The following is a 27,889-nucleotide window of genomic DNA, read 5'->3' on the forward strand; positions in this document are numbered from 1 at the left end:
TACGGAATGCGGCGGAAAAACAGACTAACTGCAGGTGAAGACTTTTTTAGAGGTCCTGGAAAGGTCTGCAATGCACGGGTTGGTGAAATTATATTGTATTTCTAAAATTTGTACAGTAGCTGTTGGAACATTTGTTTACCCGCGTCTGGCAATCCTGATTTTCCAGACAGCTGTTGAGATGAAGTGGTTGAAGCATAGATGAATGAGGTTGAAGTCTAGCACAAAAAGTCAAAAACTGGTTTTGGACTTCCTTCGCAGAATAAAAAGATTTTTAGTTCACTTGTTTTGTGGACTGCACTTACGTTATTCTATTTTAATCGTTTCGATAAATAGCTATGATTGTTGTTTCGTTGCTAGCATAGTGATAGTGTGCTACTGCAGAGCAGAAAACAATGTAGCCTAAGCTTAAATGGCCAGGGTCAATAATAATTTATAAACAAAAAGTTAAGATAGCTTGATATACAATCTGTAAAGGGTGGGCCAAGGCTATAAACAATAAACATAGTTTGAATACAGTCCATGAAATTTGAAAGAGAAGCTGAGGCTACTTACTTGTAAGCACTGAGAAGCAACACAAGTCTGATGGATGCAGCACTATTATAAGAACAGATATTTTTATTTGTCTATATCTTATGCAGGTTAGTAGGTCACTTAAATTTGCATCTTACTACTTTAGTACTTTTGTTTCATACAAACACATCAATTTAGTTGCAAGCAAGGGCAATGCAATTTGTTTTTATCTAAGTTACCGTATTTCTGAGCATCATTGCAAAAACATTATGTGCAAAAGCAATTGGTGCGGTTACTATGGAAAGTTTTATCTGCAAGAATATTATAATCATAATAATACAGTAGCAAAGGTCTAGAAATAATCCAAATTGACACTATATTCAGAAAAATTTAATGTTAAGAATCAGAGTTGTTTTATAACAGAAGGAGCCTAATATTAACAGTTGTGAAGTAAATTGCCTTTTCAGTAGCATAGTCAGTAGACTACTAGTTTAAGATGCCTGTCTTTTTACTTTTATATTAGGCATTCTTAAAGCATATGCTTCAGTGCTATCAATCTTTGCTCACTGTGTAAATTTATTGTAAACATGAATTTCAGAAAGTAGGGTAGAAAAAATAACATTTCATTTTAGTCATGTCATATCCATGGATGAAAGTAAGTTTTCTTTACTTTACAGCTATCTTACAGGTGTAACTTTCTTATTTCTTAGATTATTTTTTTTGTTTAGGTCTATAAGTTCTTCATATTCGTCTTACACATGTCTCACAAGTGTCATTGTCATAACTGCATTTACACAAAGTAGTGATTGCACTTTTTAAAAACAAGCTGGGTTTTTAATGTTTAACAAAAGTCATTTCACAAACTGTTTAAGAGATTGAAAATAGAAAAGGTATATACAGCTAGAGATTTAAGAAACAAACATTGAATTAAGTAGGCTAGTCCTCATGGAATAATTAAATAGATATTACAGTATTGCTATCAAAACTTCTGTTAGACAGCCTACACACTCAATGAAACTTAAGTGTTAATGTATTGTCATTGCTTGTTAACTAGTGAAAGAAATTACACATATTATAGTTGTGTTTCTAGAATATAATTATAGCAGAATTTGTCCTTCAATTATGATGACCAGTTACTACTTGTTCAAAATTATTTTTTTAACTTCTTGCATTGTTTTCTATGATTTGAAATTGAGAAATTTTAGAAAAAATGAGAAATTTGAAGATGACAACCATTTTGCTTTCAGATGATGGGATACCCTGCCTCAAGAGCCTTAAACTTTTCCATTTTGCCAAAATCACCTATTTTTGACCAGTTGCCATGATTCTGACGGAAGTCTTTATTTCAACTGAACACACTTTCATCCAGTTCCTTACTAATAGCTCTCAAGTGAAAGTCAACTTTTGGATATTTGGCATTATTTTGAGAAGTGTGAGAAGACTAAGAAGATTTTAAGAAGCAGCATTTGGCATTACTAGTAGTGAAAAAGTATTTTGCGTATTTCTGGCAAGGGTAATTCCATTTATAATCACATACCCCTTGTATTGTAACCACTAGTCACAGATTTTTCTGATTTTTATACATATTAAAAAATAAAGAAAAAAGCAAAAAAAATTCAAATATCTTAATTGGGAACTGAGGTAACATTCCAGTCAAATATACATGGGCCAATTTTGAGAGGAGCGAGCACCAGAGCATTGTGTTCTTCATTGAATGACAAACTTTTAAAAGATATATTTGGTTGAAAGCCAGGTCAGGCTTCAGAAACTTTGGCAGTATCAGTGTCTGACACACTAAAATATGAAGGAAAACTCCTTGGTGTGCCAAATCTCAAAGAGATTTTTCTGGTGCATTCCAAGCAAAAATATCACCACAATAAACCGAATGTGTAATTTGAATTACTCTGATCAGCCAAATTTACATTTCGTTTTATTTTTCCTTCTACCATAAATACTTCACCACATTCGGTTTATTTTATTCTGACGACAGTTCCTAAAAAGAATTAAACGAAAACCTGCAGCTTCAAGCTATGACCAACCTTCAAGGTTTACTTACTGTCTGTAAGTTTTGTACCATCAATCAACTTTTCAAAAGCATCACTTGAGTTGCTCAGCATATAGGATCTACAAACAAGCAGCTGGGAAACTCTTTTAAAGAACACCTCTTGGTGGATTTTCACCCAACAAAATCATGGTTATTTCTGCCACATCCCTGTCTGCTCTTGGTGGTGAGGGCTTCTGCAAAATTTCACGCAAAAAAGACAGTGTTTCTTTTAAGTTTTTCACTGAGCCATAAACTTTGTCAGATTCAATTTTCATTAACTCGGCCATTTTTTGTTATTTTCTGATCATTTGCCTGCAAATTTTGTACACCATGGAGTTTCAGAACTTTTTACTCTACCAAAAACAAATATTCCACACTGCATCAACCATGATGGAATCAAGCTAACTACAACAATTTTTGATCCAGGTCTTCCTCCAATTGTTTAGCAGCACCCTCATGAATTCCACTGTTGCTAGCGTAAGTATCACCTACCAATGCTTTATTGCTTGCTCTCGAAATTGGTTTATGAGGTCGGCTTAAGTGGCACCTTAAACAATGATTTTCTGTCTTCTTGTGGTTGATATAAAGAAAAAAAAATTCGTTAAGATTTGCATCACCAGCGTTCAATACAGTACCGGCTAAGGCAATGGTTTGCTTGTTTGACATCAAAAGATGATCGGCTGTGGTGCAAATGTTTCCATTGCCAATAATTGCTTTTGGGAATGCATTCTGTAACATAGTCATCTTGATGGTCACCGGTCAAAGATCTATATTAACTCACAAAAAATTCAACAGCCTCATCTTCAATCATGTTACCGTGCACAAAGTTACAAAGCAGACAAGTTTAAAGCAGTAACATTGTGTAGCATTGCATACCATTGTTTTTTGCATTGTAGTAATATTCAGCTGTAATTTATTTTCTGAGCTATATTATTGTGCAGGAAATTTTGTCTGTTTCGAAAAACGGTAGGAAGTAGCAATAGCGCAATACAGTCTACTGAGTTTGCTGTCTTGTTTTCCAGAATAATGAGCTAATATCTTGCCCTTTAATGCTGTGGTAGTGTAGATCATTATGGCCCAAGTTTAAAATGACGTCATGATGACTTTTGTGGCGTCACCTTGACGTCATCATCAAAACTAAATCTGAGGTCTGTTTCTGTCAAACTAGACCCATTGAGAAATTTCAAAAGATGTGTATAAGTTGCCAGAAATAAGTAAAATGCCTTTTCACCACTAGTAAGTGCTGCTTCTTGGTTTGGTTTGGTTTGGTTTGGTTTTGAATCTTTATCCTCGGACTGACAAAGCCTTGATAGGTTATTCCTGGTACTTGTTTGCATACTTGTAGAGGCTCTTGACGCAGGGCCGGTTACCGAGATTGGCAGAGTGAAGTTTTCCGATTGTTGAAGTGTTGTTGCCAAGAAATTATTCCATTCACTAGGTGCCGCTGAATGGAGAGCAGTCCTGAAATGCGTTGCTCAAACGCACACCCCGAGAGTCAAACCAGCGCCGCGTGATCTTGAACCCGGCGCGTAACCACTGAGCTAACTTTTCTTAGTCCCCCCACACTTCTCAAAATGATGCCAAATATCCAAAAGTTGATTTTCACTGGTGAGCTATCAGTAAGGCATTGGATGAAAGTGTTTTCAGTTGAAATAAAGACTTCCACTGTCAGGAATCAGGATCATGTCTTAACTGATCAAGTGATCGATAATGGGTAATTTTTTGCAAAAATGGAAATAAAAAGTTTAAGGCCTCTTGAGGCAGGGTATTCCATCATCTGAGAGCAAAATGGTTGCCATTTTTGGACTTCTCGTCGTCAAAATCATGGGAAACAATGCAAGAAGCTAAAAATTTGAAAATTTTTGAACAGGTCTATCTATAGTTCCATGCTTGGCTTTTTGCTTGGTATTGAGCAGTTTTTGTAGTATTAATAGTTTATATTGTTTATCTACAATCTACATATATTAAGTGCTTGAAAATGTTAAAATAAAAAGAATGCATTAAAAGTTTATTATATTTTTCAGTTTCCTTTCTCAAAAGAAGTTCCAGCGATTCCAGAGTATGGACGGTGTGCCGCCCATGCATTATTATATTGCAAGACTGACAAGATGTTATTTGACTACCTGCCCATGCAATATGCCATTATGGTATGAACTCATCACTATTGGCTTATAAACAGCTGAAATTTATTGCATGCACCATTTATATTTGTTTTATTACTTTTTTTTAATGGGGATGTCAGGCATTGTTGCACATATGTCATGCACAAGTTTCTGCTGTGGATGATGTTTGCACATTTAAAAGAGACACGCAGTTCTAAAAAACAATATACTATGTGCATAAAGTATTCTCAATCTTGCCTTGCAGAAGGCTTCCATCGTTTATTGTTTGTAAATATGAAGAGCTTAGTAAAAATGCAAACGAAAAAGGTAAATGTAATAGTGTGACAGCATATGTCATAACATTTATCTGCTTCAAATGACTAGCATGACATCTCTATTATCAGACGTAGAGCCTCTCAGATCTGGGTTTTTTTTTTTTGGTCATTTATCGGTCATTGACCGATTTTTTAGCAAAATGTCCGAAAAAAAAATGTAGTCAATTCGGTCAAAATGTCCGAAAAAATATATAGTCAATTGACTATTAATGACCAAAAATGACTAAAAATGATCGAAATAAATAAAAAATGACCGAATTTTTTCAAGTCATTTCGGACAAATGACCGAAAAGTCTCAGCAAAAAAAAACCCAGTACTCAGATAAAGCTAAATAGAGCTGGCACTCGAATTGCCAGCTGAAAAATAAACTGCCAGTCACAACTCACAAGTCAACCAAAGGAATGTAATTTGGAGCATATGCCATATATAGAGTGCTGTAAAAGGAAACGTTGGAATGTAAATTAACGTTTACCAAATGTCAATACAATAGCTAAGAATCATGTGAATTATGACATCTTTGTTAGCATGCCTTTTTCAAGATCTAAAAGTCCAATTGACATCGATACGTTCGCAATGACAGCTTTTTAGTCGCATTTTAAGTAATGACTGACTTAATGACCCTTTGTGGTCTTCTTGATGTCTCTTTTTTATGCAATAAGAATTGTTGGTTACTGATTTATTCATGGTTAGTAATTTTTCTGGGCGTCGAACCATTCGGCATGCGACAACTCAGCAAGTACATTTCTGCTACTACCAAGTCAGCAAATAAGATTTCCGTGCTCAGGTCGGACTTGTTTGGTCATCGCTTGCTAAACTGAACTTGCTAACTCGTGGCATGTCAAATTTCGGCTTGTTGTCGCTTGCTCAGTTCACAACTGCTGACTTGTAGGAGACTCAATTTTGCTACTTAGTTTAAGTTTAATGTTCATTGAAACTTTTATAAAAAATTTGTAGTTTTGATTGCAAGGCTTGATAACTTGAATATGTGTGTGAATATTTTTTATTAGATGCAGTTACGCTTTGATGGGACTTTTGGGTTTCCTGGTGGCTACACTAACATGGATGAAACTCCTGATGTGGGATTAAACAGAGAATTGGAAGAAGAAATTGGCTTGAAGGAAAAGTAGGTTGTTTTAATATTGAGTTGTGTCGTGAATTTATGGTGTGCAGAACAGGTTTCGAGGCAGGATTATTCTTAGTGGTATTACTGTCCAGTGTCCACGAAAATTTGTTAGTGTAAGCTATGTTGTTGGCGTTTGCAAAAAGCAAGCTTTTCACTGTAAATAAACACAAAGGAATCTACGGCTGTTTATTTTTTCGGTTTTTTATCGGTCATTGACCGATTTTTTAGCGAAATGTTCGAAAAAATTTATAGTCAATTCGGTCAAAATGTCCGAAAAACTATATAGTCAATTCGGTCAAAATGTCCGCATCAGCTACTCCCATCGCATCAATACTTGTAGCTACAGCTACTATCAGCTGCTTGAAAGGAAATATTTTCAGCAGAAAAAATGACCGAAATAAATAAAAAATTACCCAATTTTTCGGACAAATGACCGAAAAGTCTCAGCGAAAAAAAAACAGATCTACGGTATCAAATAAGCATGGCCTTTATTGTACTAAATATGCGCAATGTGCAGTGCATGTTTGCATTTTTCTGATCCCTTTTTGTTATTTTTATCATCTATTGTAGAAGACTGACCACTAAAAAAACCAACTATTGATACAGTTTCTTGCATCTTAAGCAATACAAATAATTGTTTCCTAATAAAAACTAAACAAAGATTAAAAAGCAAAATAGCATTGGGCTATAAAGCTGCCGTCTGTCATCCTTGAACTTGGTACGGTTGCTATATCGTACATAACTATTTTTTACATTTTGTTGACTTTATTTCTTTCAACTACAGAATTATACATTCCCCGCATCGCATGGTAAAATTTGCCTACAACTTTTAAATTGTATAATTTTAATCCTATTCCAAATTCCATTGTAGTTTATTTCATTATTAACAAGTGTAATGTAAATTAACGTTAAATGTCAGTGCAATTAACTGAAAAATGCACGTTAAAAAAGTTAATAAAAACTGGTCTTGTGTATACAGAAAATACACTAGGTCTTCAAACAATAAGACGTTTATATATGTGATGTGCAATTGTGCACTGTACAGTTGAACCCTGGTTGGCGACCACTCTCATAATGTACCCACCCCGTTGTCGTGGCCATTTCAGCCCGATAGCTTACCAAATATTTGTCACGATTAAGATTGTGACAATTTCAGATACTTTTTCACTATGGGTGACTACCACGGTTCGTGGTCGTATTACCTCGACTCAACCGTGGAATCGCCTCTAGTGGACCATTTTTTTGTCAAAGAATATTCTGAGAAGGCATTTATGAAGATCGAGTCTGCTGCACAGACAGGGAAGGATTGGGGCACAGAGGTGAGATTAATTAACAAACTTTTTTTGATTTTATTTGTTTTTTTTAATTGTATATTTGTAAAATCATGCTCCTCTTTGTGGTTGCAGAAGATGAAATTATCAATTGATACCAGTACATTTTAGTGCACCAACCAATGTCTTAGTTGACAACAAATTAATGAATTTGAATGGCATTATTCAAACAATACATTAAATTGACGTAGGTTACGTAATGAATTCAAACGTTTCATGTACGTTAGTTTATTATATTGTTTGAATAATGTCATTTATTCCCTTTTATTGATTGTCAATTATTACTTGTCTGTGGTAGTACTGGTACCCCAAAATTACCACTCCAAAACTATTGTCTGTTAACATTTCAGACGTAAGCAAAGCGCGTACTCCTCTAATGCCTAGAGATGTGAGTCGTTCTTTGTGCTCGTTTTTTTTTGACAAAAAAATTAAAAAAAACAATCGTTTTTTTGCACCAACAATCTGTCTAAAACTTAAATGTTGGAACAAAATTTGTACTTTTGCTTCTGTGAAATATTTGTTCTGAAATAATCAAGACATCGGTAAGTCACCAAAATAAAACTTTGGCACTAAGCTTTTCATTAAAATCTTCTTTTGACTGCACCAATGATCCAAAATGATGCGTCGTGTAATAAAATAATCAAAAAAAGTATAGAGTATCACATTAAATGGGCAAGTTTAAGTTCATTAAATTTAAATTGAAAGAACTTGAATTTGTTAATTTAGTGTGGCACTGTCTACTTTTTTTATCGATAAGTTAACTTGTATTAGTCGGATAGACTGTAGATTCACCAATTACACTTTGAAGAACATCTTAATACTCCATGTAATTTTAATCACAATAGGCTTAAGAAAAAATATAATAATAAATATAATAAGAAATAATAATAAAGAAATTAAGACAAACAACAAAGGAGGTTGACTGTTAACAATTAACATGGTCACCACTGAGACCGAACAGCTCGTAGCATTTAGTATCATCATTGGTAGCACTTGAAGTTTGGTGGTTTATTGGTGCCATTTGCTGATCATGAGACCACACTTCTGACTTACAGAACTTAGTTAAAACTGCAGCAAGCTAATTTATAATAAGTTATTCAACAGCTATAATTCAGCACGTTGTTTTACAGTTCCTTGTGAAAACAGCTGTTACTTGAAAAAACGTATGAAACGATGGGAAATAGTATAAGAAACAAATAAAACGACTAAAAAAAGGCCGTTTTTAATCACCCCTACTAATGTTTGCGGTGGAATGGCGCAACGGATAAGGCGTTGGTTTTCCAATTATACAAACCTGGTTCGACTCCCGGTTAAGCTGGTTGTTGAAAACACCGCTCACCTCTACCTATGGTGTAATAAATTGGGAGGGCATAATTACTGCAGAAAAGGCGGCCGAGAGAAAAGAACTGGCCACCCTACTCTCCTTACTGCCGAAGGCTTAGTACAATAAGAACCTTATCTTCTCATACCCGACACTTGAATCAAGTATGGGACCACCTTTACCTTTTACAAATGTCTTAGAACGCGCTGTTTTCCGATGCAAACTAAGCGAACATTATGCAGGTTTATACCTTAAAGAAAGCATTGTTATACGGGTAACGTAAATAACGTGTCAGAATTGACAAACACGTATCACACTCTTATGTGTCATGCTGAATTTTCTTTCAATGTAACGTTCAACATCCTTTGTTTTCTCTTTAGACGTTAGGTTTAATTCGAGTTCCGTTGCAAAAGAAGGATGCTCTGGGAAATTTCTTTGCTCATAATTTTGTCGGCAACGCTCGCGACCAACTGGTCAAGATCATGATTGAACGCGAGCTGGTGTCAGAAAGAGACATCAATGGCGCGTGGACGATAGCTCAGAAGAAGATGAAGAAGTCCACTGAATAAAAGTGTTTTCTTTGTAATTGTATTTTAAATGAGTGTTAGTATATTTTAGTGTCAACCTCTTATTTAGCTGAAAACCCACATCACGAGTTGTGTCCGTGGCGTGTTTTGCCCTTGTTCAAATAAAATTCTCGATATTGCTTCCGTTTTGGTTTGACAAGTTCGCTTGGTACTGTGATGATTATAACGCGCGCGCTGTAACAAGTCAATCGTTAACCAATGAGGTGAAAGCACGTACACGCAGTTTATCTTTGTTGTATATATCACACTTATAGACATTAACGTTTACAAGCTGTCAGTATGTTTTTTCATTTTAGCATCTCTATGCAAGAATACGCATCGCTTATCTTAGTCTAGTTTGATGGCATATACTGCAACAAATGCTTGCCTTGCTGTGCGAGAATAAATGGTTGCTTGGTTTTGAATCTTTATTCTCGGACTGACAAAGCCTTGATAGGTATTTGAACCACTGACGCAGTGCCGGTTACTGAGATTAGCAGAGTGAAGTTTCCGATTATTGTGATGCTGTTGCCGGGGAACTATTCTACCCACTATATGCCGCTGGGAGAGCAGTCCTGAAATGCGTTGTTCAAGGGCACGCCCCGAGAGTCGAACCAGCGCCGCTTGATCTTACGGGGCGGACAATATCGGTACTAATGATTTGTGCAGTGGTAAAATTGCATTGCTTACAGTTTTTTTCTAGTAAAGAAATACGACTGGTGACATGCATTTTCTGGATGTGCAATGTAGTTTTTTTACACTAAAATGTACTTGGACTCGCATAAAACTCAAAAAAGTATGGTACATATGCAATTGTATGGATGTTTATTTTGGTGACTGTTTAGATGCTTTCTTTTTTTTATCAAGGCTCAAATTCGTTTACTAGAGCTCGCCAAGTTAGATACAGTGAGACGTAATTGGGTGTATTCTTTTTTGCGAAATATTTATTTCTGTTAGTAAATAGGCTATCTATTTTTCGTTTATTTGTTTTTTCACTGCAATATACACTATGATCATGTACTCTTCATCTGATTATTAACTTTTGTTGCACTTTGTGTTTTCTCCCAAACAGCAACAATTACCGAAGTAATCCAATCTGTGACCTTCAAACCACGTGACATGATGTTGAATATCGTTCAAAAATGACGTAAGAGCTCATATTGAGACTTACCGAACTCAGTATAGATGTCATTAAACACTTTTAGACGTGTGTCTGCAGTATGCCTAAACGCTGTTACTATTGAGGACACGTTTGTGCAACAGGGTTGTAATAAGATGAAACTTTGCGCTCATATTATTGTAGATTTATACCCAGTTTAGCACATTTCTGACATCGCTTAAGTTTCATCCACAACTAAAATTTCCTTAGTAATTCCATGGATGCTTCTCTGCAGTCGAGTGTAAGAAGAATTAGCGGCGACAGACACGTGTTTCTTCCATGAGGATGGTCTTATATTTTTGTTATCGCACCGCTAAATCATGCCACACTGTCGACGGCTGCTTTTGCCAATCAATTGCATTCTTGTCTTTGTGGAGAGCAAACACTCAAATCCGTTGTCGCCCATAATACACACGATGTAGAAGGGGTGATCTATCTGGCAGTCAGCATAGTTGAATACTCAGCCTGGTGCTGACTCTCAGGTAGATCGCTCTTTTTACATTTACATAATTCCACGAATGATAAACCCAGATGACTTTACATCCAATATAACCTTTTCGTTAATAGTCTACCTCTCTTGTTCAATTTTATACTGCCCAGGACCAAAAGCGGGTTTGTCGAATAGAATTTTTTCTACGGTATTTGCACTCAATGCCAATGACCCTATCATGTACAGTTTGTACACTGCTTTCCTCATGCATTATGTATAACTCTGATTGTGATGCATTAAGGTGTGTGACACTTTTACTTAGACGCAAGTTATCAAGAGCACTAGGCTTATGCCACACTGAAGCACGCATTTTTACTTATTATATTGTTTTTTCAGAATCATTAATTATTATGTCTAAGAAATTATTGTTAAATATCTGCAGGCTCGTACGTCGGCATCGTCTTTCACAGGTATGTGTACTTTGATTTAAGAAATCAATAAAGTCGGCATGTGTACTTCAGCAAAAAGTGTTGCTTGCATAAACTAAAATCCTACTCTAATACATGCAGATTTATCATGCAATGCATTGCAGATGCTCAAAGAAGATGTTAATGTAATGTGTGATTAATCGACGTGACTACATTGGTTGTTATGACTTTAGGGGATCTGGCCGGCGTCGAAATTCAAATTTTCCACATCAGCTAAACTTCTTGTTGCCACGACAACTGGATTTATCGCTTTCAAGTCCATTGGCGTTGAAGCACTTGCCCGCGAAAGAGGTTGCTTTGTTTTTAGTGCATTTATTGGAGCTGGTATACAAGTCCCCCTCCCTTTGGCAACTCATGACAAAGAGGAATTGACCAAAACATGTAGATTGAAGTGTGTGAACAGTAAAGCAAAGGTTAAGTAGTTTCACCCTATATGTTTGGTCGAGTCCTGTCTTTGTCATGAGTTGCCAAGGGGGGGACTTGTATACCAGCTCCCATTTATTATACTATTGAATTCATTCTCACTTGCAAAACACAGTTTAGTGTAGTAGCAAGGTTGTAGCAATCAGCATCATATCTACTTAGCAATACAGTCTGCTATAAATGGTTGTAGTGCCACTGTACTGTAGAGTTTTATCACTTGCGATCAATCAAATTTAAATCGGGGTTTTTAAGTTTATATGCTTTTTCTCACAGTTGCTTCCATCATCGATGATGCTGATAAACTTTACAACAGCAATGCCGACATGAGGAAATTATACGAATTATTGAAAAGGTTGGGTATAATATTCACTTGCTTTGCTTTTCGCCACGAAATTCAAGCGTATTTTGATCTGTAAAATATAATCTACAAGGCGGCATCGTGATTTTTTTAGTTTTTCGTAACATGAATGGAGCAATCATAGTAACTCGTGATGATCACGAAGGTTTTCATTTCTTGCAGGCACGAGTCGTCTACCGACGCTGAGGTGCTGTGGCGACTTGCTAGAGCAGCCAGGGACTTGGCCTTGAAAGGTTCTGACGTCACAGCCGATGAGAAGAAGGCGCTCGTCTACGAAGCTTTCGAAAGCTCAAAGCGTGCCCTGGAAGCCGATGAGATGAACTTCGCCGCTCACAAGTGGTTTGCCATCACCATCGGTGACGTTGGAGATTACGAAGGCGTCAAAGTGAAGATATCGAACGCATACGTCATCAGAGATCATCTCCAGGTGATTGTTGCCGATGAAATGATTCGTAAGGTCGTCAGATCACACGACATGCGACAACTCAGCAAGTGCTTCAACTCAGCAAGTGCTTTAACTCAGCAAGTACATTTCAGCTATTTCCAAGTCAGCAAATGAGTTGCTTTGTCTTCGCTTGTTAAACTAATTTTCTTGACTTGTGACATGACTTCGGCTTGTTCAGGGTTCATCATTTGCCAACTTCAGCCACTTGCTGAAATGTTGCTAGCTCAGTTGTTAATTGCTCAACTGCCATCTGCTCAGTTCACAACTGCTGAGTTGCAGGAGACTCGATTCGTAATTGTGCTGAGTTCGATTTAAAGGTTGCTTACAACAAATTTATACATTAAAGAGGGGTGGTTAAAAGCATGCTGCAAAGGATTTCATATCCATCAAAGTTGCAAGACGCAGCAACCGAACCGACACCCCTTGTCTTTTCAGCCTACAAAACCCCTGTGTTGACAATACCATTGCAATAATTGATGGTTTTCCAAACCACGGAGTAAGAATCGGAGGAATACATCAGTTTGGATTATTTTTTTTTTTTTATGTGTAACTAGTTCCTTGTCAACACATTTCGTGAATTTGTGTGTGTGTGTTTTTTTTACCTTGCCTTGGGATTGAATGGTCGCATCAGTCATGGCCATGCAACTCGACATCTGCTACGTTTGATACTAACTCAGTGATTGCTTAGAGGGCCACTGAGCTTAACCCGAAGGATGCAACTACTCTCCATTGTCTGGGAATGTGGTGTTTCGCGTTTGCTGATATGCCAAGGTGGCAACATTACATCGCTGGTATTGTGTTTGGGACTCCCCCTACTTCGAACTACCGAGAAGCAGCTGATTACTTTATGCAAGCCGAGAGAGGTGAGTATGGCGAACTGTTTCGATGAACACTGTTACATACTATAGTTAAGTTTATAGAACGATAATGGCCCCACATCTCGTCGTGACGTCATATAAATCACTTAAGATATCTATTGCACAGTGACTTGTATGAAGTGAACTATAAACTTTAAAGCATTGCAAACTGTACGACGTGTAAGGAAAAGAACGTTTGACTGAGATCGGTAAACAATGCGTCTTGTCTGTTTGCAGTAGGCTGTCATATTGACTTGCTCATGTTTGAACTTTGCTTTATTGTAAGCAAAGCTGAAAAGAATTCTCTTCCAGCGTGTTGAACTCAAACTTCTGCTTTGTGCCTTTCAGCTACAGGTAACGTTGCAGCTTTCATGCTGCCGCTAATCGAGCCAGCTTAACTGATGTTTATTTTTTTAGTGGACTCTGGTTTCTACAGCGTCAACTTCCTAATGCTTGGCAAGTCATACATGAAGATGGGGGATAAGAAGAGAGCAATGCTGTACTTCGATAAAACCATTCAATTTCCAGTCGCAACAGAGGAAGATGCACAAGTTAGTCCATGTTTGTTTAGCTTTCCTTGATTGTAATGCAACCATCCTCCTGTGATCGAAGCCGTCAGCATCTCCAATTTTTTTCTTCTTTTTTCAGACATTGCTGAGTAGTTGTAGCAATGATTACTGTGAAGGATTGTTACAGTTGGACATACATGAGTGTATGGGCTCCGTTAGAGGGGAGGGCGGGGAGTGATTACCCCCCTCCCACATCAAATTGAGTGGGGGGAGGCAACTAATACAAAATTACCCCCCACTAATGCAGAGATAAAAATTTCATTTTTTAATATTTTTTTGCTTTTGTGTTGTATTTTCATTTTTTTATACTTTTGAGTTTTTGCTTGGAAAGTCCCACTCGCAAGACAACGCCAAACTATGTATCCTGTCAAAAATATACGCATCAGAATGCGCTGTGTGTGACGTCATAATTTCTCATACAAACTGTTTAATTTCGCTTTTTTATCACTCACAATTTACAAACGAAATCTACTACAGTTGCACTGTTTCAATGCCTTTCGGCGTTGAATCGTTGTAACTCGGCGGATTTTTCGCGGAGGTAGCTTCTCTTTTCCATTGTTTGAACCATGCAAGGCTTGATGGTTTTGCCATGCCATGCGATTTTGCTGATGGCGAGACGATGGGTGGCTTTTAAAATTGACTTGCAAGTTGCAAGGGATAGCTAAGTCAAGGGACAGCTATTTGCTGAGTCAAGTAAAATTCCTATTTATTTTTGAATAATATTATTATTTGTAAAATTTCGTTTTCTGTTTAGTGTTATTTTTTACATGGCGCAGATGGTAGGCCTTCCTGTAGTATCGATCAAGATGTTTCTCTATTTTCAGTTGTTGTAAAAGTTAATGCATTTTAGCTTTAATTTTATTTTTTTCTGAATGAAATGTAGGCCTAGCTTTGACCTTAACGCTTTTGACCTATTAAATCTAACCTTTTATTGTCTGAAGTGCAAAATTTGGAGGACTTGAGTCAAGGAAGAATACTGAGAGGGATTTATGCGTACGTCCCCTCTTCCAGTCAAAATTGTCTAAAAATCTCAAAAAATGTGGCAAATGTTAACGAGCTTTTGCTCGCGATTTCAGATTCGTTGAAATAATTTTTTGATTTTAAATCGTGCTGAAAAGGAAAAATTTTGCGCCTTCGGCGTGAAACATGTCGCCTAAGATGCTGTATAAGAAACTGAAGCTTTAGTAATGCGAAGGGAGTCTGGGGGCGACCTACCAGAAATAGATGTGATACGATAAGCCAATAAGCCCCCTGTCGATGTCAAAACATCATTCCCGCCTCTGCTTAAATTACCCCCCCCCCTCTCTCAGGAAGTGTCCGGAGCCCCTGCATGAGTGAGCCGGATTGGCCGTTAGCAGTTGCTTTATGTTACATTCCGTTTTTCTAACACAATCAGGGCCGGGTTAAAACTTGTAGAACATTCTATTTGCTGTTATAAAGTATGATTCCAAACTTTAGATCAGGAAGCTAAAGGCAGTTTGTTTGTTTTTCAGGCAAAATCTGAAGCGGAAACTTTAATGAAAGAAATGCTCGGCCGCTGATTACATTGAAGTCTGCGTTTTTATTATTTTGTATGGTGCCTTTTGCTACTTTGCATTTGCTATTTGGTAGGTTGTCCCAATGTCAATGATGTCGTTTATTTCTGAGTGAAGCTCATACCGTGACCAATCAACTGAATTGCCATGATCTTGTCTTTTTATGATTTTGCATTCCTCGTCGTTCTCTTAACTTTCAAGCGATTTGAGTTATTAGAATTTCTACTCAATCAAATGACTTAGGAGTGATTTGCTGAATCTGGCTGCTCAAAATAAAACATTTTTTTTCTTTTTTGTTGCCTTTGCTATTTTGGTGTATTTAACCATGAGCAGACAGAACCAAGCAACCAAACGGCATCTATTACGACAAACGAAAATCAGTTTATTTTAGAATCAAAAAATTACGAAGATTGTCGGCCAGACAACTTATTGACAAAATGTCTAGCTGAAAATAGTTGTAATTTTTTGGTTTTATCGTTCGGAATGCAGTGTTGTTGCTATTTTTTCGTGCGCTTATAGTTAGCGAAGCATCCTCTCTATTAGTGTGTAGTGAGTATTAAAAAGGGAAATAAAGAATTCAATTGAAAGACTCCTCCGAATAGTTCCGGGTAGTTTTGCTTATGAATACAATTTTTCGTTTCCGTGCGGGTTTTGTGAGTGCTAAATTCTGTGTTTTATTGAAAATTATATTGCTAGCAAAATTGACTTACTATTTACAGCTTAATATATCACCTGCAATAAAATTGATTTTAATGTGGAAGTGATTGTTCAGATTGTGTTGTAAATTTTCAATTTTCGATGTTGGTTGAATGTTATTTTTAGTTTCAACACACCACAAAAACATACTGGCAAAATGAATAACGTAGCAAGAATCAGAGTTAAAAATTACAAATTTAAAAATTGTGTACAAAAAGTTACTTTGACTTTGCGTTCACCTTTTCTTTTGCTCAGAGGTTTTTCACAATTGTTGTAATTGCTCATTCCATTTCTGTCTTGTCCCATTTTATTTCAACGTTTCTCGACGTTGGCCTTAAAGAGATGAATTTACCCTGCCGAATAGTAGCCTACTGTTTTTAGGAATCACTAGTTATCAATTAAACTGAGTGGTAATCTTTTGGGTTTTTTTAACTCTGATCCTTGCTACTTTATTCATTTCGTCAGTATGTTTTTGTGTTGTGCCATTGGTTGCAGAACAGGTTGTGTTTACCTGTTTCAGCCCGGTACCTCCAAATACCCATTGTCAGGCATTGTCGGGCATTGTCAGGCATTGTCGGCTTCTCGGGGGGTTGTGGAGCATTTCTAGGGGTTGTCAAGCATTTTCAGGGGTTGTCAGGCATTGTAGAGTAGCTACTTTCAGGCATTGTTGGGAATTTCCAGGCATTGTCTAAGATTTCCAGGCATTGTCGCTCATTATCAGTGGTTGATGGGTTTGTTAGGCATTATAGAACATTTTCAGGCATTGTCGAACATTTTCAGGGGTTGTCGAGCATTTTCAGGGGTTGTCAGGCATTGTAGAATAGCTACTTTCAAGCATTGTTGGGAATTTCCAAGCATTGTCTAGGATTTCCAGGCATTGTCGATCATTATCAGTGGTTGAGGGTTTGTTAGGCATTATAGAACATTTTCATGCATTGTCGAACATATTCAGGGGTTGTGGAGTATTTTCAGGGGTTGTCAGACATTGTAGAGTAGATACTTTTAGGCATTGCTGTTGTGAATTTCCAAGCATTGCCTAGGATTTCCAGGCATTGTCTAGGGTTTCCAGACATTGTCGATCATTATCAGTGGTTGACGGGTTTGTTAGGCATTATAGAACATTTTCAGGCATTGTCGAACATATTCAGGGGTTGTGGAGCATTTTCAGGGGTTGTCAGGCATTGTAGAGTAGCTACTTTTAGGCATTGTTGTGAATTTCCAAGCATTGTCTAGGATTTCCAGGCATTGTCGATCATTATCAGTGGTTGACGGGTTTGTTAGGCATTATAGAACATTTTCAGGCATTGTCGAACATTTTCAGGCATTGTCGAGCATTTTCAGGGGTTGTCAGGCATTGTAGAGTAGCTACTTTCAAGCATTGTTTGGAATTTCCAAGCATTGTCTAGGATTTCCAGGTATTGTCGATCATTATCAGTGGTTGAGGGTTTGTTAGGCACTGTAGAACATTTTCAGGCATTGTCGAACATATTTAGGGGTTGTGGAGCATTTTCAGGGGTCGTCAGGCATTGTAGAGTAGCTACTTTTAGGCATTGTTGTGAATTTCCAGGCATTGTCTAGGATTTCCAGACATTGTCGATCATTATCAGTGGTTGACGAGTTTGTTAGGCATTATAGAACATTTTCAGGCATTGTCGAACATATTCAGGGGTTGTGGAGCATTTTCAGGGGTTGTCAGGCATTGTAGAGTAGCTACTTTTAGGCATTGTTGTGAATTTCCAGGCATTGTCTAGGATTTCCAGGCATTGTCTAGGATTTCCAGACATTGTCGATCATTATCAGTGGTTGACGAGTTTGTTAGGCATTATAGAACATTTTCAGGCATTGTCGAACATATTCAGGGGTTGTGGAGCATTTTCAGGGGTTGTCAGGCATTGTAGAGTAGCTACTTTTAGGCATTGTTGTGAATTTCCAGGCATTGTCTAGGATTTCCAGGCATTGTCTAGGATTTCCAGGCATTGTCGATCATTATCAGTGGTTGACGGGTTTGTTAGGCATTATAGAACATTTTCAGGCATTGTCGAACATTTTCAGGCATTGTCGAGCATTTTCAGGGGTTGTCAGGTGTAGCGGACGCTGCTTTCAGCATATCCACCCATACACAGCCATCAGTGGGATGGCAACATTCCTGAGCAAAGTCGGCAAGGAATGATAGGACACGAGGTCGATTACGCTGCTATATTGTTCACTAACCCAACTCAGAAGATCAATGCTTGCTCACAACGTAATTGTTTATAGTTTTTAATCTTCGATCCAGCAACACAGAAAGTAAAAGAAAACACCGGAATGTTAAAGCTCCACCACCAACAACTGGATACGAAATATTGTCGCTGCTACATTAACAATAAACTGATCCAAACGTCATCCTGGCAGTGCCAAAAATAGAAAACAATAGCAACAACGAAACTGCTATATTGCTTTAGAATTACCAAGACTGATTTCTTGATACTGGTTTTAAGTTCTGACTTTTGATATTGCATTCAACTGATTTCCATATTGAAAGGACCGACCTTTCATATTGAACAAAAACTCAACAAACTATTGATTTTCACATAGCAAAAACTTAACACACTCTGATTTTACATGTTGTAGAACTCTACAAAAGACTAAATTTCACATAGCAAACGACTGATTGATTTAAAATTATGAGCTTAACTTCTTTAAGAAGGTACTAGTGTGAGATTGCGAGTTTTACATATGATCACACGACGCAACACGACTGCAATTCTACATAACGATGAACCAAGGTAGGAATTCGGCATAGTGACGTTGATTACAGAAGTTGAATTCCCGATTGCTGAATTGAATTCCCGAGACGTGCAGTTATGCGCTCAAGGCGGAGTCTTCTGGAAGATTCTGGTGACGTGTACGTGTGACGTCAGAGACGACAGAGCTCTCTGGCGCTACAGACACCCCCGCAAGAAGGAAAACGGGGTGGCCGTTTGACTTCTGATGAGATGTTTGCAGCATGAAATGAAACAGGCGAGGCACAAGATGCGTATTATAACATAGACACACGGTGAACAACAAGACGGGGTCGGATCCCCTCCGCACGGCGCGAGCGCTAACAGTTCCTCTGATTCCGGGGAGCGGCTGGTCGGCTCTCGATTGGTAGAAGCAGAGGTCTCGTGCGGCGGACATCCGGCCAGTGACAAGACTATTCTGTGCAACAAAATGCGGTTTAGTGAGGGCGATAACGATCATGAATTACAATTACATACAGGTTACTGTTACGACGCCTACAATTACGACAAGGTTACAATTATAGACAATGAGGTTACGACTACAACAAGGTTACATTTACAACTACAAGGTTACGACTACAACAAGGTTACAACTACAACTAACTTACAACAAGGGTACGATCTAAACACAACGATTGCAGCAGGTGAGCAATGTGGAAGCATTTAACGTGTGTATGCAGTGCTGCAGGTACAGGGACCAAACGATAGATACATTGAAAGCATGATAGCTATGTGAAGCGACTGCGCGGAGAACCGGTCCAACAGGGCAGGAAGCAGTGGACAGATGAATGCGAGTAGCTGTGACGAAACAAGGCCAATGAGGCAGAAAGCGACGGGCAAGCTAGTTGCAAGCAACATGTCGGCTTATATCTATGACAGCTGGGCAACAAGAGCAGGACAATGCCTATAGAGCAGAAAGCGACGGGCAAGCTAGCCGCAAGCAACATGTCGGCTTACATCTATGATATCACCTTAACAAGCAAGTACCTAACAACAGTGACTACAAGGGTGAACAACGAGGCGCTACGTGAACAAAACAACGGTGAACAGACAAGGATTATAACAAGTAGCATATACAGGAAATGTGCTGCGTCGCACGCTTAGATGGGAGAAGCGCAGCTCCTAAAGACAACTACAGAGCAGGGAACTACTAAACGAGAGAGTGATTAACTGAGGAAATGTATGCAGTTTCAAGTCTTACCCAGGACTAAGAGGTGGTTAAGAGCTACTGTAATGATTCGATAACTGTATGCAAAAACGGTGGCTACGCTAACTACGGAAAGACGGGATGGATGGATAGATGGATGCAGTTTTACGTCGTACCCAGGACGGAGACTGCTGTAATTAATGCGATACCGTAACTGTATGCAAGAACGGCACCTAGCTGATGAAAGATGGGATGGAGGGATGCAGTTTTACGTCGTACCCAGGACGGAGAACTAAACAGTGAACGTGTAACAAAGCCTAAGATACCTACAGGCACCACAGACCAGTGTCTGAAGGGAGTCGTCCGGACGGGGGCGAAACACATTGTCATCGCTGCTGTCAAGACGCCCCGGTCGCGAGCCACGCGTGAGGCAACGACCAAGGACGACAACGGCGAGGGAGATAAAAAAGCTTACGGCTACTACGATAATGTAAAAAGCATATTCAACCATCATTAATTAGTGTCACTTAACTTGAGTTCCACGGCATCGTCGTTGAAGGAGCATCCGATGAAAGGCAGGCTTGTTGTACTCCGTGATGTACTCCAGAATAATCCAGTGCAACCAATGATCAATTCACAGTCAGTCAGTTCACAGTTAAATTAATTCACAGTTTAACAAAGATCACGTCGGGAAGATCACGTCGGGGTCACCAGAAATATGTAGCGGACGCTGCTTTCAGCATATCCACCCATACACAGCCATCAGTGGGATGGCAACATTCCTGGGCAAAGTCGGCAAGGAATGATAGGACACGAGGTCGATTACGCTGCTATATTGTTCACTAACCCAACTCAGAAGATCAATGCTTGCTCACAACGTAATTGTTTATAGTTTTTAATCTTCGATCCAGCAACACAGAAAGTAAAAGAAAACACCGGAATGTTAAAGCTCCACCACCAACAACTGGATACGAAATATTGTCGCTGCTACATTAACAATAAACTGATCCAAACGTCATCCTGGCAGTGCCAAAAATAGAAAACAATAGCAACAACGAAACTGCTATATTGCTTTAGAATTACCAAGACTGATTTCTTGATACTGGTTTTAAGTTCTGACTTTTGATATTGCATTCAACTGATTTCCATATTGAAAGGACCGACCTTTCATATTGAACAAAAACTCAACAAACTATTGATTTTCACATAGCAAAAACTTAACACACTCTGATTTTACATGTTGTAGAACTCTACAAAAGACTAAATTTCACATAGCAAACGACTGATTGATTTAAAATTATGAGCTTAACTTCTTTAAGAAGGTACTAGTGTGAGATTGCGAGTTTTACATATGATCACACGACGCAACACGACTGCAATTCTACATAACGATGAACCAAGGTAGGAATTCGGCATAGTGACGTTGATTACAGAAGTTAAATTCCCGATTGCTGAATTGAATTCCCGAGACGTGCAGTTATGCGCTCAAGGCGGAGTCTTCTGGAAGATTCTAGTGACGTGTACGTGTGACGTCAGAGACGACAGAGCTCTCTGGCGCTACATCAGGCATTGTAGAGTAGGGTGGAGTGAATTTCACTTAATGTTTTGGATTTTGATTTAAGGTGTTCTAATGTTGTCTTTGGACCTAAAAAATAACCCCGAACATAATTTTGGTTCTTCTACTCCTAAATTGACCCTCCTACCTGAGGTCAAAGGTCACGCGAGGTCAAAATTGCTCTATCTCCACTTCTACTGGTACTAGAAATCTGTTTAATGGCTTAAAAGATTCAGAAGACCCATATTTCTATCTGTTCTAAGAGAACTTTTTCTTCTATTGCTAGTAGAATTTGACTAAACAGCAAAAATATAGTTTTTGTGGTATTTTTGCTTATAGGCCTACAACATTTCAGCAATTAGTTGGATTGTTATTTGAGAATCACAAAGCTATCCACAAATCACTGGAAAATACCGACCTGCAGAACAATTTGCCAATTATAGGCTCAGATGGAACCGCAATTATGACACTATGACTGGTAAACACCATTGCAGCATTGCCACATCAGAAGAGTTGCTGCAAAGATCTTCACAATAGGTCATCTGTCTCCTGCATACCAACGAACTACCTCTCAGGCATGTCTTTGAGCACTTGGATGGAGTCTCTTTAAACTCCGGCTCGTTTTCAGGCCTAATTGACAAAGAGCTAAATGGCTTAGTGTCTGATTGGCATGTGGTTTAGTTTAAGCCATTATCTTCTATTGAATTTCCTCAATTGCCAAAAGAAGTTATGGAAAGTTTGAGTTCCGATCAATTTTATGTATACCAAATTTGTTTAGCTGTCATTTCTGGAGAACTTGAGAATGACTTAGCACAGTTTGAAGTAGGTGGCTTGTCACAAGCAAGATGGTTGACACTTGAATGTTGCATTTTGAAATAGTCTACTACACTTCCCAAACAAATCCGAGCGAAAATTTGAGAATTTTGGTAGAATTTTGTTTAAAAGTCTACTTCCTAAGTTGGTTTGATGTCAAGCTTAACTCTAAAATAAGTAAAGTAGCTGTCAACTATTTTCGCATGCTCAAACGAATCAACCAATTTCTCTAGAAGCAAGCAAGAGACATTGCATCAAAAACTTTGATGCGTAGGCCTAATGGCTTCTCAGCTCACCCGAAAACATTCTTCTTTCGATAATGCGGCTGACGATGATGATACAATTCGATCGCAAGCTGTCAATATTGTGCTATCGCTACGCAGAAGCAAAGATGTTGAAATGACCCCAGATGATGAAAGTACAAAGGCGAAATCTGTTGCAGAGAGGAGAGCAACTGTTCGAAAATTTATCATACCAGAGATCAATATCAACGAGTTCTCCCACCACAAGATGGTCAATTTTGATGAAATTCATGTCACAGAACCTCCCGCAACCAAAGACATGAATGATGATGCAATACAAAATTTCAAAACAAACAAGCTTGAACTTGATCACCCATGCCACAATCAACGTGTAGAAGCTCGTAATAGAAGCTTCCATGCGTGTGGCTAGGTTCGAAAGACGGGATGGTGTGATCCGGAAAAAGATCAAATGGCGGAAGTTGATGCCCTCTTTCAACACCAAAAAGCAATTTTACTGCTGAATACGATTGCATAAAAAACACTTGTTTTTTCGTTATAGTTACAAGGGGCATAACCGGGTGTTACGGCCAATCTCTGTACAAATCAAACGTCATATAAAACCGTTCAAGTCTACTGAATATTACGTCATGGAAGTTGCTAGAAAATGTGCCAAAATTGCACCAGCGTTCATAAGAATTGTGTCAAACCTGTCAGACCTGTTTGGGCCTGTTTAAACAGGAAATATTACATCAGCTTTAAACACCTGTTGGAATGACTTCATAATTGTCTTTCATTATTGCGTCACAGTACTGCATACGTGAATTTGAGATATTGCTATCTATTCTGGTCATTCGTAAAATGATTGTTTGAAAGTTGGCCGCACATTTAACTGTTGGCTTAGTGCTTGCTAGCTGGACAAAGGTTCCGTCTTTTATCCAAGTAATTTGTATTGTAGTGACAGTTTTTAGGTGTACGGCGTTGCACCAGTCATTTCGATAGCCTCGGGCTAATTTTACTGGAATACACTTTTGAATAGACGTTTCGAAAGTGTGTTTATTTTTGGGTCATTGCATGCAGACGAACGGATTTGGGAATCTTACGTTACAATTTTCCCACGAAGAGATTATGGTTTACCGCTGTGACCATAAAAAATAAAAGACGAATTTGTTAGCTGGTAGGCCAAGAAGCACTTGAAGGCATAAAAAAATAAAAGACGAAGTTAGTTAGTTGGTAGGCTAAGAAGCACTTAGAAGCAAAGAAATAATAAAAGAAGATCTTATTGGTTGGTAGTCTAAAGAAGTAAAGAAAATTAAAGACATTTCTTCTCGGTAGGCAACTGAAGAACTTTAAGCTAAAAAGTAAAGACATTTCTTCTCAGTTTGGTACAGAAGAAAAATAACTTTGACATTTATTGGCAAGAAAGAAGATTAAAGGCAATCCATCTGTGCTTGAAGATTCAAGTGGAAGAATCCAAGCAAGTTTTGTGGACGTTTGGACTTCACATACTCGTACAGCTACGGTATCGTGCATTTAAATTCTTTTTTGTATTTTTACGGTCTTTGCAGTTAAGTTTTTTATAACTACTGTAATTTGTGTGTTTGTGTAACTTAATTTTTTAATTGTTAAATTTAGCCCTAACATTTAATATGTCTACACTCGGTGGCGACAAGGACTCGACCGCCGTAGACTCGACTGAGTTTAAGCCTGATGATGTTCTTTGCGGTCGGGCAGGCCATTCTGGGGAGGGACCCATTAACGATGAGGCTAAGTCAGTTCGAGAGGCCCGGCATCTTAGACGGGATATTTTGACTCAAATTGGGAAACTTTCTGTAGCCCTAGGTTCTTTGAGTGATAAGCAGGAACTGTTAATTTTTAGATCTAAGTTATCTACTTTAGAAGAGGAATTACGGCATTTCCATGCTCTTTTGAGTAAAATTGTTAACTCTGCAATCTTGGCAGAACTTCGTGATAGGGTAGATCCCGAATTTAACTCGTTAAAAAATAACTTCGAACAAAAAGAAAGTGAGTTGTCAGATAGGTTGGATGCTGACATACATCCTGAGGATAGCGCCTCAAATGTAAGCACTAGGATGTCTGAGAGCTCGTCACGGATAGTTGCACAAATTAACCTACAGTTAAGACGAGAGGAGCTCCAGATCCAAGCTGAGGCCGAAGCGAGAGCTGCTGAGGCCGCCGCGAGAGCTGAGGCCGAAGCAAGAGCTGCTGAGGCCGCCGCGAGAGCTGAGGCCATACGAGCTGAGGCCATACGAGCTGAGGCCATCGCGAGAGCTGAGGCCGAAGCGAGAGCTGCTAAGTTCGCACTCAAAGACGCTCAGTTGAGGGCCGAACAACGTAAAGAGGTAGTTTTAGCTGAATATCGTTCTGAGTTGGGCTCCCGGCGTAGCTCTAAGAAGAGCTCTTCTAGGCATTCCAGAAATGAACATCAATCGCAGTTTAATTTACATAACCTTTTCCAAACGCCTGTTCAACCTGTGAGTGGACCAGGGCAATCCACACGTTTTCCAGCTGTTTCAGGAGGTCTTGGGGCCGCGGCTAAGGGTCTTCCGAATGCTGTAGAGCCAAGGTCTGTGAATTACAACCGAACTTCTCCCCCAGAGCGTACAGGTCACGGGGCCGCCATTAGCAGTAATGCTTTGCCCCCTTCAAAGTTTTCTGCGCCGCTAGTTGCTGATCGCCCAGCTACACGTAATTTGGGTGGTTGTGAGAGGCGTATCGTGTCTCCTGATTTTAACGTGTTTGAGGATCGTGATCGGGCTGTGCATGTGACTGAGCCCACTCACCCCCTTAAGGGATATAGCTCGTCTTCTCCCGCTAAATCGAGTTCTCAACAGCAGGATTGCTTTTTTGAATACCAAAATAGTAGGACGTTCTTCGATAAGGCGGCCTTGATTGGTTACGATGGTAATAATATGCCATTTGTCTTCTTTAAAAATCGTGTTATGGCCTTGATGGCAGCTTCGCCCTTTAAGGGAACTCGTTTGACTTTGTTGCAAGCAGCTTGTGTTAGAACAGCTGCACAAACGATTGCTAATTTGGTTTCTGACACTCCTGGCTTGTCAGAGGAAGACAGGATAGAAATGTCGTTAGCTCGCTTGTCCCAACGTTTTGGAGTTCGTGGAGGTCTTTTCGCAGAACCAGAAATTAGAAAGTATCGCTATGGTAGCAAATTGACTTCTATCTCTTCCAGTGATTTGAAAGAGTTTAAAGATGAATTGTCGCAGTGTTTGCTTTACGCGAAAGCTTATGGTCAGCGTGATAAATTAGAAGGACGTTTTGTTTTGGATTTGGCTAAGCGACTCCCGTTTGACGCTAAGCAGCGTTATCTTGACTTTTTAGGTGATCAGTATGGTAGCACTGAGGAACCTACCTTTCAGAGTTTGTTTGAATTTGTAGTACGAGAGGAAACGCGCAAGTCGACTGATTTTAGCATTATGCTAATGGGCGATTCTGGTGAGTCGCAGCATTTTAAAAAGTTTGGCAAAGGAAAATTGCCTTCATGTCCGGTTAGGCAGACGTCGGTAAAACCCCATGATAATGTGATTTCATGGAGTTCGCAGTACTCGACTGCTGTTGGCGCACCGCGCGGCGGTGTGGCCAGACGTAGTGACATACCGGCATGTTTTTGTTGTTCATCACGTGGTCAAGTTGAATATCATTTTTTGTCTAATTGTAAAGAATTTTTGCGCTTGACACCTAAAGGTCGGAGAGATGTCATTGTGAAAGCTGGAAAATGCTTGAACTGTTTGCGCCAGCATATGGTTAAGGACTGTAATCATGCAAACAACTGTCGTCAGTGTGGGCCTAACAACGATAGGAAACACTATTTTCTTCTGCATGAATTTTATGTGACGTCACGTGATTCTCTGGATTTGGTCGGTAAAGATGAGGCTGGTGCCAGAGTTCCTGTGCGTAATGTTAAGATTGGAAATGTTAAAGCAGCCTTTAACCGCGTTACTGCTGCTCGTGTTTTGAATCCAATGACTGGCAAATCGAAGTTGGTGTATTGTCAGCATGATCCTGGTTCGCAGTTGACCTTTGTTTCGAGTGATTTGGTGTGCGAACTTGGTCTTAAACCGTATGATAAAGCGTCGTTTAAAATGGATACTCTGGCTGGTCAGAAACCTACTTGTGCTGACCTTGTTAAACTCAACATCCAGTCGTTAGAGACTGATGAACTGTTTTGTGATATAACCTCGGTGGTTAACCCAGCTTGGGCTGACGATGTTAAAACTTTACCCCATAAACAAGATTTAAGTGGTTTCCGTCATTTTCATGACGTGAATATGTTTCATTTGAATGATTGTAGTACTGTAGATGTACTGATTGGAAACGACAACGCTTATTTGATGTGGGCAAAAGAAGAACGTGTTGGTGAAAATCGCAGTGAACCGCATGCTTTACTCACTCCTCTCGGTTGGTTGGCTTGTGGTGGTAAGTCACCCTTAGTTGAAAGCGTTGCTAAAGTGTGCAGAGTGCAGACGTCTTCAGAGTCGGATGTCATCTCTGGCTTTCAGCGTAAAATTCAGTCTCGTGATATGGAAATAGCAGAGCTGAATAAAGTCATTCAGGATTTGACTTTGCAAAATGAAACCTGTGAATTGTCTCGCAATGATATTTTGGCTAGAGAACTTGTCGAACCGAATATTGAGTTGAAAGATGGTCGATTTGAGATACCTGTACCGTTGAAGGAAGATATTGATCTACCTAACAATTTTGTGTTGGCGTCAGATAGAGCTGCTGCTTTAAGAAAGAAGGCTTTAAAACAACCTGAACTTCGTGATTTCCTTACTGACACCATGAAAGATCTTAAATCTAATGGCTATATTGAGCGCGCGGGTGAAGCAGGAAATGTCAAGGGATTTGAATGGTATTTACCATACTTTGTGACGTCACAATTAAAAAAGCGCATTGTTTACGATGGCAAGTCTGAATTTCGAGGAACTTGTGTTAATGATTTAATGTCTTCTTGTCTTGACTTGTCTGACTTGTTAAACCCTCTGGCAGATGTCTTGGCTAGATTTCGGCTTGGTAGGTTTGATTTCATGGCCGATGTGATT

The 27,889-nt window shown here is 38.9% G+C and overlaps 1 protein-coding gene across 1 annotated transcript; it reads left to right on the plus strand.

Annotated features, from left to right (window-relative positions):
* The first annotated feature begins 1,089 nt into the window (after positions 1-1,089).
* Positions 1,090-16,356, plus strand: LOC145775676 (regulator of microtubule dynamics protein 1-like). The gene is made up of 10 exons (XM_082587015.1): positions 1,090-1,165; positions 4,579-4,701; positions 5,999-6,114; positions 11,364-11,391; positions 11,583-11,700; positions 12,106-12,184; positions 12,353-12,617; positions 13,324-13,498; positions 13,910-14,043; positions 15,555-16,356. The coding sequence occupies exons 1-10, from the start codon at positions 1,145-1,147 to the stop codon at positions 15,600-15,602; spliced, it is 1,107 nt and encodes a 368-aa protein (XP_082443141.1). The 5' UTR covers positions 1,090-1,144; the 3' UTR covers positions 15,603-16,356.
* Positions 16,357-27,889: the final 11,533 nt, after the last annotated feature.

Source organism: Aplidium turbinatum, chromosome 8 (assembly GCF_918807975.1).
Source record: "Aplidium turbinatum chromosome 8, kaAplTurb1.1, whole genome shotgun sequence".
Lineage (NCBI taxonomy): Eukaryota > Metazoa > Chordata > Ascidiacea > Aplousobranchia > Polyclinidae > Aplidium > Aplidium turbinatum.

Coding starts and splice junctions, on each gene's coding strand:
- LOC145775676 (XM_082587015.1), top strand. CDS start 1,145: ATGTCATATCCATGGATGAAA. Junction 11,392..11,582: donor GTCGGCATCGTCTTTCACAG/GTATGTGTACTT, acceptor TTATGACTTTAG/GGGATCTGGCCGGCGTCGAA. Junction 12,618..13,323: donor TCATCAGAGATCATCTCCAG/GTGATTGTTGCC, acceptor GTGATTGCTTAG/AGGGCCACTGAGCTTAACCC.